At 40.1% G+C, this 18,298-nt stretch overlaps 1 protein-coding gene across 45 annotated transcripts in view; it reads left to right on the top strand.

The window, feature by feature from the left end:
- MAP4K4 (mitogen-activated protein kinase kinase kinase kinase 4) overlaps nucleotides 1-3,384 on the top strand; it is a 188,219-nt gene extending 184,835 nt beyond the window's left edge. For all 45 annotated transcript variants that reach the window (XM_042981104.1, XM_042981105.1, XM_042981125.1 and 42 more), the window contains 3 exons: nucleotides 326-485; nucleotides 1,215-1,354; nucleotides 3,049-3,384. In XM_042981104.1, coding sequence (XP_042837038.1) covers nucleotides 326-485; nucleotides 1,215-1,354; nucleotides 3,049-3,132 — 384 coding nt within the window. In that variant the 3' untranslated portion in view covers nucleotides 3,133-3,384. The remainder of the gene's footprint in view (nucleotides 1-325; nucleotides 486-1,214; nucleotides 1,355-3,048) is intronic.
- The last annotated feature ends 14,914 nt before the right edge of the window (nucleotides 3,385-18,298 follow it).

Below are 18,298 nucleotides of genomic sequence, written 5' to 3'. Positions count from 1 at the left end.
ACTAACATGGGATGTATTTGGGGCAATTGCTGGCAGGTCAGAATATCCCTGGGTTGGGAGTGGTTTCAATTAATTTCTTAATAGAATCCACAATCCAGATATGTTCCAGGGGCCTCAGAAAATGTGAACTAGTAGAGTACATGACCTGTAAAAGGTATTCTTTGAGATATATGTCGCATGAGTTTTCCAAAATTTTATTCAATTGCTGTATTTATTCACCTGGAATATTAACCAGGGCATTCACCAAGACAATCTTTTTGAATGCTATTTCAAGGATAGAAATAACCACAAACGTACTTCCCTGTACTTTGTTCCTCTTCTCTAGATCCAGTGTAGCATCAAACCCCATGCAATCATCATCCTCCCCAACACAGATGGCATGGAGCTTCTGGTGTGCTATGAAGATGAAGGGGTTTATGTGAATACCTATGGAAGAATCACCAAGGATGTGGTTCTGCAGTGGGGAGAGATGCCAACATCTGTAGGTAGGTATCAGAGGAAAAGATAGCCTATGTAAAAATGGAGCCTTCTCTAAAACTGCATGTTATCACATCAGTTTTACCTGTTGTTCAGACATTTTGGCCATTTAGCAGAATGGTTGGCAGAAAAACAAAAAACAAACAAAAAAAACCCAGAATGGTTGGCAATATTGATGGTGAAAAGGGAGATTGTAGACCATGGCACTGGTCATAGTCTGTTTTAGAACAAAATCCAAGTAATTATTTAACACTTTAAAACTCTGTCATTTACAATCCTTCATTTAATCCTTAAGACATCCAGGATGTAGGACAGATGTGGTTGTTGACTAATCTGTGGAAAGTAAAAGGAGGCTGAAAAAGGGTAAGGGATTTATTCTTTCGAGTGGCAGTGCCACTCGATAATCTGAAATTTTTAGTTTATATCCCAAGTTGTTCTGGTTTCAATGTAGTCATTTTCTCTTCTCATCACTTCTTCTTCCTGCCTTCTTTATGACTGGTTTGATAAAAATAGGAGCACTAAACTCTATATCCAGTGGGTCATTGCTCAAAATAAGCATGAACCATCTCAAGAATTCAAATTACCACTTCTCAGGATAAACTTTAAAAGCAAAAGTTCCTTAAAAACAAAAATCTCCATATGCTAGACATGCAGATAATGTGTGTATTATATGAGCAGCATCTTTTCATAGCTGTTTCCTTATCTTTAACAATTTCATGTTTTCCCCTCTCAAAAAGCATATATTCGATCGAATCAGACGATGGGCTGGGGAGAAAAGGCCATAGAGATCCGATCTGTGGAAACTGGTCACTTGGATGGTGTGTTTATGCACAAAAGGGCTCAAAGACTAAAATTCTTATGTGAACGCAATGACAAGGTAATGGTTTCCTTACAACTTCTCTTTAGCTGCTGTTAGCTTTGGTAATGGTTTACTTTCCACGGGGTTGGGTGAAGCCTTTTCTTGAGGTTTTGATAGATTCTGAAATAAATTCATCAAGCAACATTTTAGTAGTGACTTTTTAGACCTGTATATAGGAGTTGGGGTCTGTTTTATTTTGTGTTTGCTTATGAAGGGATAAGAGATACTTGTTTCTGCCAAAATCATCGTATGTTGTTTGTAGTGGTTGTTTTTAACCCCAGTAGGTGACCTGTATGAGCTATGTTTGGTTTAGGGATAGAAAAGGTTAAAACTGCCAATCTAGTGGGATTCTTCTGTGATTGGAAGAAAGCCCCTTGCAAATTTGGTAGGGTAAAAGTTTTCTCTCGAGACCCTGATGTGCATCAGAAGGATACCACTTGTCTGCTTCTGAATAGTAAAGTAACTTCATAGTTTGCATGTCAGAAATACCTAACAGTATAAATCATTTTATGCAGAAGCATGAGCACCTCCTGCAGCTGAGACCCCCAGTCTTCAAAAGACCTAAAAACCTTTGTTTTTCAAAACTGGCCACATCCTTGTTACTTTCAAGGCCTACCAACTCCCTGGAATCCCCTCCCTAAACCAGCCTTGGAGTGGAGCAGCTGGATGGCCAAGGGTGTTGACCCATCCCACGTGCTTTGAGAAGGACCTCCCAGGTGGGCCTGGCCTTTACCAAGCCCAGCTTTCTCTCTTTTCCCTCCACTTGGATGAAAATGTCTTACCACCTGAGGCAGCCTGTTGCAACCTTAGAAACTTCCCTCTTAAGAACATTTCCACCTCTTGTCTCACATTAAAATATATTAAATACCCTAGCCACTGGCCCACTAATTGACTTCTCAGATTAAATTTGAAAATTCACCTTGACAGAGAAGAGCTCTAGATCTCTCCTTGACAGCTGGGCTTTCTGCCTAACTGCATGCTCAGTAAATACGTTGCACCACCACCAGCCCCCTTTCCTGTGATCCTGTAGCTCGTTTACTAACGGTGTTGACATTGTTTTCTAATCATTTACCTTAGAAATCCATACAACTTCCCAACCCAATCCAGGATTTTGCCAGCTTTTTGGCTTATATTTTCCTGAGTATATTTAATGTAGCCATGACTATAATATTCTTTGAACTTGGGCATTGAAATATTTTTATTATTTATTATGTTATATCCTTTGAAGTTTACTAATCAAAGGCCCAAAAGTAAACTATAGTATTGTGACTATAGAGTAATATGAAATAACATATATTTTAGCTTAATTTTTTAAAAGAGAAAAATCAGGTTGCTAAGGAGTTTTCCAGACACATTTATCTTTTAGATGATATTAGCAGTGGAGATAAAAAGAAATAACTCAATTTCAGAAATATCAGTGTTTTTCTTTTCAGTTCTCACAATATGGCAGTGATAGCCTTCTTAGTTGTGATAAAAATTAGCTACAGAGATGATCTCCTTATGATCAAGTGATACTGATGTCCTCTCAGATTTTCTTTTGAAAGAGGCCTTTGGGCTTTTAGGCTGCCTGCATTTGGAGGTGTTGAGGTATTGAGGTGTTGGTGGCACTAGGTCACCTGCCTGGGAACCATAGGAAGGATTGCTCCAAAGGACTGGGTTGTGTTGTGTCTTCATGGTAAATCTCTCCCTCCCTCTTTCTCTTGATTTTGCAGGTCTTCTTCGCCTCCGTTCGGTCTGGTGGCAGCAGTCAGGTTTATTTCATGACATTAGGCAGGACTTCCCTTCTGAGCTGGTAGAAGCATTGTGATGAGGATTGCTGGCCCCCAGAGTCTTCAATGAGATCCTGAGAACTTGGAATTCCTTGCAACTGGAGCTCAGAGCTGCACCGGTGTAGTCCAGGACAGCTGTGTATGCAGACACCACGTGTGGGGTGTTTCGTTTCGTTTCATTTCCTTTCTGCACCTCTTACCAGTTTATCCCCCTTCTCTTCTTTCCCCTACTCAAAAATAAATCAAGGCTGCAATGCAGCTGGTGCTGTTCACATTCTACCATCAGGTGCTATAAGTGTTTGGGATCGAGCATCAGACCAGAAAGCAAATGCCTTTCCTTCAGCTCCAGAATTCCTTGTCTCTGAGTGACTCTGTCTTATGGGTATCTGAAAGTGGAGACTATGAACATGCCATTGGTTTGGAAGTGGGCACATGGAGGTGTAAAATGGTGGTCTCATGAGCGGTTTGCTGAAGCAGAGAGCAGATTTAATATAGTAACATTAACAGTGTATTTAATTGACATTTCTTTTTTGTAATGTGACAATATGTGGTCAAAGAAGAAGGTGCAGGTTTAAGAAGTTAATATTTATAAAATGTGAAAGACACAGTTACTAGGATAACTTTTTTGTGGGTGGGGCTTGGGAGGCAGGGTGGGGTGGGTTAAGGGGGTCCCATTTTATTTGGATTTTTTTTTTTTTTTTTTTTTTTTTGGCTTGGCCAAAAACTCCGTCATTTTTCTGTGTACCAGGTTTTGCCTAAATCATGTGCAGATGGTTCTTAAAAAAAAAAAAAAAAAAAAAAAAAAAGGAAAAAGAAAATGTGTGCATTTGTATAATGGCCAGAACTTTGTTGTGTGACAGTATTAGCACTGCCTCAGCCTAAAGGTTTAATTTTTGTTTAAACCTAGAAGCACGACAAGTTTTACCACAGTCTGCACTTGCAGAGGAAAAGAAATTGTTTCAGCCACATGTTTATTTTTTTGCCTACCTCATTGTTTGTAATGCATTAAGAGGTGGTTTAGTTTATATGTTTTTGGAGGAAAACATTAATGTTTAATTTAATCTTAATACCAAAACTATCAGATTGAAGTTTGACTGTTATTTTGTCACAGGTCTCAGTAGGCACAAGAGAAATTGTCCCTGAAGATGGGAAATAGCCACATGGTTTCATCATGCTGATGGATGCAGTCTGTTTTTCTAAGTTCAGAGAGCAGAATGCTTCGTTTTCACCAGATGCACCATTAGTGGTTGATGGGCAACTATGGCCTCTAACACAAGGGGCCTCACTGTTCTCAATTTGGGGTTTGGTGGCAGACAGGCGGTCATGTTAGAATAGTCACACAAACTGTTCAGTGTTGCAGGAACCTTTTCTTGGCAGGGGGTGGGGGGGTGGAGTTTCCCTTTTCTAAAAATGCAATGCACTAAAACTATTTTAAGAATGTAGTTAATACTGCTTATTCATAAGATGGCATCTTCCTGTGTTTTAGGTGTAATATCCAAGCCCTGGCTTTTCTCCTCCTCTCACTTGCTCTCTTGTTCTCTCTCTGTTTTTTAAACCAATTTTACTTTATGAATATGTTCATGACATTTGTAATAAATGTCTTGGGTAATAATTTGTTTCATGGCTTCATGGTCACTCAATTCCTCTGAGACTATTAATCATGGTAAAGGAGCAATGCTCAGTGTCATGGCTGTGCCATCTTACTTTCCTCTTGTTGAGTTTCGAGTGGGAATATTGTGTGATGGCTACTTTAAACTTTGTTTACCAAACAGAACTTGGCATTTCATAGGCTTAATACTCCTTTGTGATTAAGTTTCTTTTATAACATGAAAAAGGAAGATTTTCCTCCCGAAAATATAACAATCATTTGCACCTATTTGTTAAGGCTTTGCCCAGCATTCTCATCCTATTTGGCATCCAGTTTGACCCCTGTTATTCTGTTCCTCCTGGTCAGCATCTCTGCCAAAGGCTCTCCTTTGAATTATAAAAACCTAGTGAACAATCTGTATACTCACAGATGCAGAAACAGCAGCTGGTTGTACATAGCCACAATGACAGATAAGTAAGCGAGCCTTAGTCTCTTTTGAAAAGGACAAGGCATTAGAAATGGCTTTTCCATCTGTGTGACTTTGGAATGATGCTGATGTCCAAAGCAGAAAGGACTAGTTCTTTTCTACGGATTCATAGTTAACACAGAGAAGATTGAAGAGTTAATCCCACCTTTGGAAGGGACTTTTGAGATGGGCCAGATGCCATCACCACAGAATTTCAGTCAAAATCAAATTACCGCTGGTGATTTCCTACATGTTTTAGTTTTTTTGGGTAAGATAAAACGTGCCACAGTGAACACGTGTGCATGCCGAGAGGAGAAAGAACTGGATGGCTTGGTCAATCCAAGTTGGCTTTGTAGCCTCTCCCATGACTTTAGAGAGAGGTAAAGTTGAACAGGTATCTGAAAAAAGAGTGAATTTCTGGTACCAATAAGGAAGACAGAAAAAAATACTTATCCAACAGACTTGAAGCTCAGTGTCTGTAAGTCAAGGTGGGGTGCACAGATAATGCACATGACTTTTCATTGGAATTACTATTTAGAACTTGACAAAAACTGGATTTCCTTTCGGAGGTAGTGGGGTCTGAGCTCAAGCCTGAATTGTGCCTGTCCTGGTGGCCACCTGGCACTCTTTTGGTGTTTGTGTTGAACGTAATCAAATCTATCTGTGTGCTTAATTCACTGAGGTCAGACTGCCGTTTGTCCTTATGGGGCGGGCTCCTGGTGTGTGCTTTCCTTGGCTGTGGTGTCCTTGCCTTCTTGGCTGCAGCACCTTGTACACCAGATTGTGTTGCTACAGCTTGATTCAGGTACCCAGTTAGGTTTCTCCATTAAAAATTACGAGCTGGTGAAATTTCCTTCTTCTAGAGAAGGGGTGATCTTTTTTTTCCTTTAACAGGGTAGTGACTTCACAAAAGTGCCAAGATGGCAAAATTATAAAAAGAAGACAGTATTATACCATTAAATATGGAACATTGAACTACTTAGCACTGCTCTTCAAAATACAGATGTCTCTAGGTATAGTCAAAGCTTTAATAAGTAATACCTTTCTGTATTTAAATCAGAGCAACTCTGTATTGAGTGCAGTGTTCTTAACTTTTTTCTCATGCACATGTTATGTTGGAGAAAATGTTTACAAAAATGGTTTTGTTTCACTAATGTGCATCATATTTATGGTTTATTTTTAAGTGATTTTTTATGGGTTATTTAGGTTTCTGTCTTAGTTGTAGTCCACTTACAGTGATTCATAATTCTTAACTTTGCCAATTACAAATTTGCTAAGCAGTAGTACAAATGACAGACTGCATTAAATTTACTAATCCTACAGCTGCAAAGCAGACTGGTGGCAAGTACATGCCCCCCCCCCCCGCAACCCAAGTGCTAACTTGTCTTCTGTGTATTATGAAAATTACTGTTGTCCCCCCACCTTTCTCCTTAAATAAAAGAAAAATGACACCTATTTTATGTGGCATGAGTTTCAAATATATTCTGATCCTTCAGAATGTCTCCTTCCCATGAGGATCCATATTTTATACACACCTCCTTCCCCAGTGCCACCCCTGGCTAGAGAGGGTGGCTCCATATCCTGCTATCTCCTGAAACAGGAATGTTTGTTCAAGGTGAGCTCTTGATCTTGAAGCCAAGAATGGGTAAAGCTGATCCTTAAGGAGGAAATAAGGTTTTATTTTTGCAAGTCTGAATTGAATCAGAAAGTAAACTAGCATGATGTTTGTATCTAATAGGACAGTTGAAGTGGCCCTTCCTCAAATTGGCATCATAAATACTAAGGCCTAGTAATTGGAAGGTCTTTGTGGCCAAGCCCCTGGGGTGTGTGTCACTGATTTCCCCCAGAGATCTGACATGCGTGATCCCCATTGGACAGATCTAGGACCACATTGCCGCGACCAGCATTTTGGCCAAGCCTCCATGGTTGCAAAGGGGAGGCCACACTACATGATCATAACTCACATGTTAATAAACCAGCTCCTTTGTGCTTCATATTAGAAACATGTTGTTTCTCTAAGGTGAAAATAAAATTGTAAATACCTAGGCCACCAAATGAGTATGTTTTGTCTTTTCCTACGTGATATTTGTTACAGCTGGTGGATGATTAAGGAATAAAAATCTCATGGAGGGCTAGTTGTCTTGGTACCATCATTCATTCTTCCTGTTCCTACTTTGTCCTCCACTGGTGTGGATCTTCTTAAACAAGCAACCAAGATGAAAACAGCCCCTCTAACTGATACCAGCTCTGTGTTTTGGCATCACATTCAAGACATTCAAGGGTACAGTAAAATTGCTGCCTTCTTTTCCATCTGTGACTTCAACAACAACAGATACTGTGCTTTACTTTCAGAGTACAGTTCACCCTTAAACAACATGGGACTAGGGTCACCAACCCCTTGTGCCATCTAAACTCAGTATAACTTCCAACTCCCCGGTAGCAGGCTAACTACCAGTAGCCTACTGTTGATTGACTGGAAGCCTTACTGATAACGTAAACAGTCAACACATTGTGTATGTGTTACATACTGCATTCTTAAAGTAAGCTAGAGAAAAGAAAATGTTATTAAAGCTATAAGGAAAACACATGGGCCCACATAGTTCAAACATGTTGAAGGGTCAACTGTAGTTATTAGAAAGTAAAACTGAAAAAAAAAAAAACCAGTTAAGGAATTAAATGTTGGGAAAAGTCATTACTGCATTTTCTTCTGGGAGAAATAACATACTCAGATACAGGTTCTCATACCTGGTCCACTTTCCCTTTCACCTGAATGTTAATCAGATTCTATCCAGGTTTCAAAATCTGTCCCACTTCTGCCTCTGCCTTGCTTAACTTCCCTGTGCTTACAGTCAATAGCCTCTCCTATACCCTGATAGCTGAACGTGGCATTGCTTTTGTTCACTCTTTGTTTCTGTCTGCATACAGAGTCTGCATATGAGCTGAAGTTGGTTCTCAGGGTTAACGATTTATTAAATCCTAACTTCTCTGCTCCTCAGAAACTGCCAAACATGTTGCTGGTGCTGAACAGGCACACACAAATTCCTGATCGTTTGTTTAAGTAGCATGAAATTAAAACCCTGGTGTTAGTCCAAAGGGAAGCCAGCGCTTGTATGCCTTGTGGGACTTGTGAGGAAGTGTGCTGGTGTAGACAGGTCCTAGGAAGGGTGTGGAGTTCTGCCTTGTTGGGCACAAAGCCACCCAGCACCCTAACATAACTATAGTATTCACCAGTCCCTGTTGCTGCAAGCTGGCTAGCTGTAATAACAGTGTAGGACCCTTCATTCCTAAGTCCTCTTTCCCAGTTTGCTTGGTTATAGGAAATTTGAATTTGATGGTCCAGCACAAAATGCCCACAGAAGGATGTGGAGCTTTTGAGCAAGGCAATTTTATCCCTTCCTTCAATTTGGACATCAGACACAACTACAAATGTTGGAAGCCAATATTAAATAACTTTTTTCACAATAAATGATATTAAATAATTCCTTGATTGTTTTTTAACAGCTTTATTGAGATACAGTTCACAAAGCCATAACGTTCAGTGACCTTTAGCCTATCCAAACTTGTGCATACATCACTACCACAATCAATTCTTAAGCATTTTTATTGTCCTTGTCATTATCTCCTCGTCACCCCACCACCGCCACCTCCCCCTGAAGCTTTAGGCAACCACTAATCTACTTTTCCTCAGTATGGCTTTGCATCTTCTGGACATTTCACATAAGTGAAATCCTACAACTTGTGTCCTCTGTGACTGGTTTCTTTGATTTTGCAGAATATTTTAAGATTCATCCATGTTGTAGCATATATCAGTACTTTGTTTCTTTTTATTGGCATCCTTGGTTCTTCACCTTTGTCACTGGTACCTTCCCTTCAGCTTTAAAACCAACCACCTCACTGATAGCAAACCGCGTTCCAGCCTCAAATGAAAACTGCACAGTTAACCATCCACCCTGCAGGGGAAGCAGCTGACAAGTGGGCTCAGAAATGGATTCCTGCTGAGATGTGTTTTCTTTCAGTCTGAGCTCTTAGAAATGCAGTGATCCCCTCCCCCACAAGATCCTGATGCTAAACATCAGGTTCATGATGGACAAGTTTTGGAACAGAGGACTGTTTGGGAAGCACTCCTACCTGCTCACAGCAGGTGTCCAACCCCCAGGATGGTTGGGACTGGTAGGTGTTCTGCTTATGTCCAAGGCCTGGATCAGGGTACTCAGCCTGTCCCTCTAACTTTGTGTGCTCAGGAAGGGACACAAAAGCTGGTCTTGCTGGGCCAGATCCCTGTTTTGTCCTGGGAAAATACTTAAAACTGTCACATTTCAAAAGGATCTTGTCCTGTTGGCAGCTCATTTGTATCTTCCTGGCATCGAGGACATTTCCTCAGTGTTGCCTCCTGGAAAGCTGTCTAATTGTCGCTCAACTTTCCTTGCAGTGTACATCGTTGAGTAAGTCTGGACACTAGTAACTTCTGGGAACTTGGTAGTTGAGCAACCACTGGGTGCTGAGCAGTCTTGAGGTATGGTGCTCCTTTGGTGAAATGGAGGGAAGTTGTCTAAAGGGCCAACTTTGAAAATGGTGCTTAGTGTACTCTAGATGTTAAAGCGGGGCCTTTAGTAATGGTGCATATGAAAAAGATTTACACTTTTTTAGCTTAAAAAAAAATGTGGCTGCCAAAAGAGTTGGTGTGAGTTTGGACTGTATGAATAAAACTGAAGTGAGAGAAGATGATGGTCCCATTGTGGTTAGGTCGCATTTGGTTAGATACACTTGCCATGGTATCTGGACAAGTTGCACCCTTGGCACAGGTGAGGGTCCTGGGTGGGAAGGGCTCCATAAAGTTCCCATAAAGATTGGTTTAAAGAAAAGGTAGCAAAAAATAATTTGGAGAAGTAATTATAGAAACATCTAAAGATTGTTGAACTAATCAATCTATTCTAGTTTTGGTTAACAACAATGATAGCAAATACATTGTGTGTATTTGCTAAAAACAGAGCCTGTTGTAAGGACTTTTACATATATTAACCTGTAGAAGAAAAGACTTGGGGTACCTGCTTCTTGACTTAAATTTATTTGGAGGGGTAACAAATGGAGGGTAGGTTGCTCTGCAAGGTGCCAGGTGGTAGAGCCAAAAAAGGTGGGTTGAGCCCCTAGAGAGAATTTGTCTCCAGTATGAAAGGCGCAATCACAATTGTCCAGGAGAACAAAATGGGCACCTTGGATGGATGGCCAGTCCATGCCCTTGAGGCTGTTTTCATTGGGTTGTAGAGGAGATCACTTGAGGTGTTTTGAGACTAGATACAAGAATGGTTAACAGTCCGTGAGCCATTTGAGAATATTCTTGAACCCACAAACAAAATGGTTTTGGCACTCCTTGTAAACATGAATGGATTTTTTGAGCAAATAAATATTTAGGCAACAACCCTAAGAGTTCCTCTTGTCTGCAGCAGAAATGGGATAGGTGATGGCATAGATAAGAACATTCTCCAGGACACACGGATGTGTTCACTGCCCCACAGAGCTCCCTTTCCAGGGCCTCTACTGTGGAAGGCACACCCTGTTTGATTTCTCTTTCCCAGTAATGCGGCTGTCTCCCCAGTGAACTCTACACCCCCCACTCATGAATCCTGCAGACTTTCCCACCTCAGGAAATAGGCAAGTTCTGTTGGACCTGAGACCAGGCTGTGTGGTCCCAGAGGGCTTTCTGCATTTAGTCAACCCTTTAGACTGTCAGAAATCATTATATGTTCCCAGGCCCAGGTCTATGTTGGATTTTCAACCTAACCTAAACAGTGGAATGCCAATATATAAAACAGAGAAAAGAGATCCATTTTAAATTCAAATTTGTAACATTCTTCAAAGATTAAACAGTGAAAATTGATACTTGCTATTGGAGTTTATGAGGGCTATGGATCATAGCTGTCAGTGTCTGCATCAAGTTGCTTTTTTGTTTTTAGTTCTCTAATATGGAGATCGTTATGATGCCACCAAGAGTGCGACTGCTGATTTTAAACAACTTTGGGGCTCCTGGGTGGCTCAGTCAGTTGTGCCTCTCTTGGGCTCAGATCCTGATCCCAGTGTCGTGGGATGGAGACCCTCATGGGGCTCCGTGCTGGTGTGTGGAGCCTGCTTAAGATTCTCTGTGTCTACCCCACTCATGCTCGCTCGCTCTCTCTCTTAAAAGTAAAAATAGAAAATACAGTAAACAGCCTTTCAAGAAAATAACCTAAAAAGCACATGAAGTCAACACTTTGGGGACACTTGTTAGTGATTGATGGGTAGCAGCAGAAATTTTTAAGGTGTGCACAAAAATAAGTTAACCTGGCAACACAAACTATTTTTGCTTTGTTGGTCTCTAGTATAAGATCTATATCTGATTGTGCATGTTTATAAACTTTTAATATATTTTATTTAATTCTATATAATCCAAAATACAATTTCAACATGTAATCAATATTTTAAGTAAAGGGATGGTTTACATTTTTTTAATGTTTATTTTAAGAGAGAGGTATGTGTGCACACACATGTGCACCAGTGGGGTAGGGGCAGAGAGAGAAGCTCAAGCAGGATCCAGGTTCCACACGGAGCCTGATGGGCTTGATCCCACAGCCATGACCTAGGCAAAATCAGGAGTCAGTTGGATGCTCAACCAAGTGAGACACCCAGGTGCCCCTACATTCTTTCTTCATAATAAGACATGAAAATCTGGTGTATATTTCATACAACACATCTCAGTTCTGACAAGCCACATTTTAAGTTCTGAATAGCTACATGTGGCTAGCTTCTACTATTTTAAATGGTGCAGTGCTATATAGCCTTTACCCTTTATATACCTTACCATGGTAAGAATCTTTTGAGGTAAATACTGTTGTATGCTTTACTGGAGAAGATACTGAAGCTCCTGCAAGTTAAATAACCCACTGGTCATTCTAAAAAGTATGAATGGAAGAGGAAGAATTAGAAACTGGTCTGTTTATCTCCAAACTCTGGGTTTTTTAATATATCAATGCCCCTTCTTTTGATTTAAAAAATAAGACAAAATTCCACTAGAATTAGCTACCTGGGATGGGGGGTTGTGGTCAGTTTCATGCATTTATATTTTTATCAAGAAGCCTGGATTTTGGGAGCACCTGGGTGGCTCAGTCGGTTAAGTGTCTGACTTGGTTTTTCGCTCAGGTCATAATCTCACAGTTCATGAGCTTGAACCCTGCATCAGGCTTTGGGCTGACAGTGCAGAGCCTGCTTGGGATTCTTTTCTGTCCCTCTCCTACTCATGCTCGCTCTCTCATTCTCTCTCTCTGTCTCTCAAAATAAATAGATAAACTTTTTTTAAAAAAGCCTTGGATTTTAGAAACTTATTTTTTTTCACTTATAAAACTTTTGCTCCATGGTTTATTACAACAAATGTGAGACAGTTCAAGGCAGACTACATAATTTGCAAATATCAAGGGGCCAATTTGCAGTTTGTGATGCATAAGAAGATCTCATTCTTCCCTGCGACACTGACTCCGCATGCTTTGACATTTGAAGTCTCCCTGCCTTGCTTGGTGTTTTCTTCATTTCCTCAAGCTCATAGCCAGGCTCATAGGCAGAGGGAGAGCACAGATTTTTCACATACCCCACCAGAAGTTGCATGCAGTAGGATCTGCAGAGCTGGATGGCTGCTTATCCTGAGGAAAGTGAGTGTTACACACAGAATGCCCTGTGCTGGGAAACATGTTCAGTCAGGAACCTCTGACTCATGTGACAGGCGCAACTAGGACCTCATCCTGCTGAGAAATGAAACTGTCAGGGATTCCTCATGCTTGTGGGGAAAATCTGGTCCACGTGTATGTCCAGAGGCTGGTTCCTGCCATTGTGTGGTCCGTAAAAGAATGGGACCCATGTGGGAGAAATTGAGAAACAATGGTAGCTCAATAACTTGGTGTACTCACAGCATATTTATGTGTAACCTAGTGACTGACAAGTTTCTGAGTGTTCCATTCCTGAGTCACTCTGTTCTGTCCCCCAAATTCAGGATCTGTAGGTGTCTCCTAAGAGTCCATGTCAGTCTCCCTTGTACTGAACCTCTTGTTTTAATTTATACTCTTAATGCTTTGATGCCATTCTAGACAAGTTAGATGCAGGTGTTTCTACCACATTGTTTATGTTGAAGCCATGGTTGTTGTGAATTGGATGTAACATAAGAGAGTGCTCATCCTGGAATCTGCCAGAAGTAAGGGCTTATCATTGTAGGACCAATCCCCTAAACAATATTCCCCCAACATGAGATAATCAAGTTCAGCTATCTGAGAGCATATTTCTTACCTACATCAAACTGAAGCATCTGCTTTGAAATAAATGTCTTATAGTTTTATGCTCTAAATAGTTTATCCATTCAGTAAATATTTATGAAGCACCATGCTTTGTACAAACCACTGTGTTACATACAGAGACTAGTGTAAAAAGTGAAGGAAGGGGTGCCTGGGTGGCTCAGTGGGTTGAGCACCCAATGCTTGATATCAGTTCAGGCTGTGATTTCACAGTCTTGAGATCAAGGCCTGCATCGGGCCCCACACTGACAGGGTGGAGCCTGCTTGTTATTCTCTCTCCCTCTCTCTCTGCCCCTCCCCTGCTTGCATTCTCTTTCACAATAAATAAACTTTTTTTTTTTTTTTTTAAGTGAAGGAAGTGGATCTAATTGTAGCTCAGTTTCCCAAAGGAAGTTCATTATGAGGAATTAAAAAGACGACAGCCTTCCCAAAGTGCATGGAGACCCTGAGGCACACTGCAGGGAGTGAGGCTCAGGCTCCTTGTGAGACAGACAGGACCAGCAAGGCTGCACACCCCTTCCAGGTATGGATGCTTTAGACACCCAGAGTCTTGTTTCCAAACCTTGAGCATGTGTGTATCAGATCATCCGGTGGGCGGGACAGGGGTTAAAACAGGGATTGCTTGGCCTTATCCCCAGAGGCTCTGATTCAAAAGGTGAGGTGTGGCCAGATAATTTGCATTTCTAACAAATGTCCAGGCAGTGCTGATGCTGCTGTGTGGGACCACACTTTGAGTACCACCCTGTTCTATTGAAATTGTTAGTAAAAATATTAAAAACTAAGGACATTGGGGGCGCCTGGGTGGCTCAGTCAGTTGGGCGACCGACTTTGGCTCAGGTCATGATCTCGCAGTCTGTGAGTTCGAGCCCCGCATCGGGCTCTGTGCTGACAGCTCAGAGCCTGGAGCCTGTTTCAGATTCTGTGTCTCCGTCTCTTTCTGACCCCACCCTGTTCATGCTCTCTCTCTGTCTCAAAAATAAATAAACATTTAAAAAAATAATAAATTTAAAAAAATAAATAAAAAAATAAAAACTAAGGACATTGAAAAATGCAGATCACAGTAATTCCACGATCAGATAGAAGCACAGAGATACCCCCAGAGGAGTGAATTAAGACCAAAGGAGACAGAGGCTATCACTTGCCTGCACTTACTAAGCCTCATTGGAAAGTTCCTTAGCAAGAAGGAATCAGAGACTGACACCCGAATCTGTTGTCATCATCCTTGTGTCTTATTTGCATGTATTGATATGCCTGAAGGGCTAGAGGGGGTTGTTACAGACTGAATTGTGTCCCCTGGAAAATTCCTATGTTCAACCCCTAGCCCCCAATGTGACTGTATTTGGAGATTGGGTCTTTCTAGAAGTAATTAATGTTAGATTAAGTCATAAAGACGGGGCCCTAATCCAGTAGGATTTGTATCCTCGTAAGAAAAGGAAGAGATCCCAAGAGTGCCCACATGGAGAAAAGGCCATCTGCGCGCCAAGGAGAAACTCAAGAGCAACAAAAACATACTTCATCTTGGACTTCCAACGCCCAGAACTATGAGAAGATAAATTTCTCTTTAAGCAACCCAGTCTGTGGTCTTTTGTTTTGGCAGCCTGAGCAAGATAATACAGGGTGCAACCAAGGTGAGAAGGTGAGCTTCCTAGAGCAGGGGAAGGAGGAGCTTGGAAGGGGGCTCTGCAAGTGAGACTGGTTCAACTCCCATCAGGTGACAGGACCTCTCAAGAGGTGAAGTGTTGTGGGAAATGAGCATGAAAAGCTGAGGTCACAGTAGGCAGAGCCAAGGATCCCTAGGTGACAGACTCCACATGCTTGAACAGTGAATGTCTCCATGGGCTGAAGACTCGAGACCTATTTTCTGTTTTCAGGTGACACCTAAGTCCCAAAGATATTGGTGAAGAAGCCAGCCCCAGAATGATTTAGCTTGAATTTCTTAACATTTTAACCAGTGGGGGCTTAGGATTGGATCTGAATTTTTTTTTTTTAATGTGTCACTTACTGTCCTGAATGTTGTGGATTAAATTCATATCTACTATGCCATGTATAAATAAGTGATAAGCTAACATAATACTTAAAAATTATTCTATTATGAAAAAAATTAAATATACACAAAAGTAATAGAAAGATGGACCCCTGTGTATCCATTACCCTGCTTCAGCTATTATCCATGTATAGCCATCTCTTTAAATTATTCTCTCCACTTGTGAATTATTTTGAAGTGGTCCTCAGGCATTGTATCATTTGATTCACAAATATTTCAGTATCCTAAATCATTATCACACCTAAAAAACTAACCAAAGTCTCTTAATGTCTTCGAATAACATTCAGTATTCAAATTTCCCTGATTGTCTCAGTGATTTTTAACAGTACATTTATATTAGGATCTATATAAATTTAATATATAGTAATTGGTTGGCACCTTTTAGTCAGGGTTATTAAATGCTCAAATGGTTCCAGCTTTGGCCAGTATATGACTCTTTAAGTTAGTTCCTGGGTGTTTTATACATGACTTAATTTGGTCTGTGATGGTTTTGCTTTCTGGTATTGTAAGTTTCAGGCTCATTTTGCTCATTTTGTAGCTTAGCCCTGGTATCCCCTCATCTCTCCAGGACATATGAACTCCTTTAGTGGGACATGGTATTTTGTAACCACAGTATGGTGTTGGTGTTGCTCATCACTACAAAGTTGGGCATTTTTCTAGGTCTTTTAAATGGAAACAATTTTTTTTTTAATGAGGGAAAATTCATCATTAATTTATACTGAAATTCGGGACAATAAATTATTTCTTTAATCTCCTCCATCTCACTGTCTATATCTTCTCCCATCCTCAAGTCCTCACCAACAGTATCATTCATTTGCTACAATGTATACAGCAAAGACTCAGAATAATAACACCATCACCAACAATATGAAAACAATTTAAGGTTTGTTTGGGGTAGGTTTTGTTTCTGTATTTGGCCTGAGAGCATTTATGCCACCAGCTTGATTTTATATTTTGCTTTGGATTGTAGGGGATTGCTTTTATATTTTAATTTTGTTTTATAATTATGTAGAGTATTCCTTTTCCAAGTCAAATATCTACAAAAGAAAATGTATTCAGAAAATTCCCTCCATTTAGTTTCCTTCTTTCCTTTATAGTAACCATTTTGGTTAGTTTCTGGTTTATCCTTCCACTTAAAAATATATAATCTAATGTATTTGGGTATTTGTGTCTACCCTGTGCCCACCTCACATTTCTATACCTTGCTTTTTTCATTTAATCATCCCAGAGATCACTCTATAGCCACGTAATGAAAATATTTTGCACTCTATTTATACAGTAATGTAGCCATCACCACAGTCTAGTTTTAGAACATGTCTGTTATCCCAGAAAGCCCCCTCCTGCCCCTTTGCTATCCCACCTTGGTTCTAGCAAAGATAATCTCTCACTTTCACATTGCTATTGATGGTTGCCTAGTGTCCCATTGTATGCATGTGCCATAGTTCATTCATCCAGCCCCTACAATGCTTCAGTGAATAAATAGCCTTATGCACGTTCGAATTTTCACCAGTGTATCTTTGGAATAAATACCTAGAAGCGTTTCTTTTTTTAAAATTTTTTTAATATTTAAATATTTTTGGGAGACAGAGAGAGTGCAAGCAGGAGAGGGCAGAGAGAGAGGGAGACATAGAATCTGAAGCAGGCTCCAGGCTCTGAGCTGTCAGCACAGCCCGACACGGGAGCTCAAACCGACCAAGCGCAGGATCATGACCTGGGCTGAAGTCAGACGCCCAACTGACTGAGCCACCCAGGCGCCCCTCCTAGAAGCGTTTTCTGAGTCAAAATATCAGTGAATATGTAATTTCTCTAAATAATGCCAAGTTTCCCTTTTTGAAGGGGTTTACCATTTAGCATTCCCACCAGTAATGTTGACAACCTCACCAACAGAGTAGATAGTTAAACTTAGAAATTGTGTCTCAATTTAGTGTTAATACACATTCTTCTTCCTCTAAAGAAGGTTAAACATTTTTCAGGAGTTTAAGAGCCATTTGAATATGTGTGTGTATGTGTGTGAGTGAGATGTCTGCTTCTATCCATTGACCATTCTTTATTATTTTTAGAGACTTTATATATTAGAGATAATTTTTTATGTGGTAAGTTGCAAATATTTTTTTTCATTTATCCCTTTTGTTTCCTAAGTTTTCTTCTAACTGGGTAAAACATTTTATTTTTATGTGATCAACAGCCAATTTTTCCTCTTATTTCTTTTGGGTTTTGAGTCAGGAGAAGCTTCTCCTGCCCTGACTATGGAGTACTTTGCTCCTCCATGCTTCTAGTATTGGTATAGTTTACTTTTTTTTCTTTAACATTTTATTTCCTGATTTGTCTGGATTTATTCTGATGTGCAGTGTGAGGAACAAATCTGCTTTTTATCTTTTTCTGTATGGTTGTCTTGGTCTCTCATAACACGTATTTAAAAACCCAGCTTATCCCTGCTGACCTGAGATGACCCCTTCATCTTATCATATGCTACATTTTTATATGTAATTGGGACTATTAATGGATTTTCTGGTTGGTTCTCTTAGTCTGTCTATTCATGTACAAATCCCACAATGTTTTAATGGTGGAGATTTTATAATTTGTTAAAATGCCTTTTCTTTTCTTGATTTATCCACTTTAAAATATCAATTCCTTGCTAAGAAAAAAACAAGACTTTGCCCAATTTACCCCTCATTTCTTGGTCCTCTTCCCAGCTTTTCAGAATTGTATATTTTCTTCTACATTTTAAATTTTAATTTTAAATTTTAAATTTTAATTTTAAATTTAAATTTACATTTTAAATTTAAATT

The sequence above is a fragment of the Panthera tigris genome, chromosome A3 (genome assembly GCF_018350195.1).
Source record: "Panthera tigris isolate Pti1 chromosome A3, P.tigris_Pti1_mat1.1, whole genome shotgun sequence".
NCBI lineage: Eukaryota > Metazoa > Chordata > Mammalia > Carnivora > Felidae > Panthera > Panthera tigris.
The sequence above is the reverse complement of the archived record's forward strand: the minus strand, read 5'-3'. Positions and strand labels throughout refer to the sequence as shown.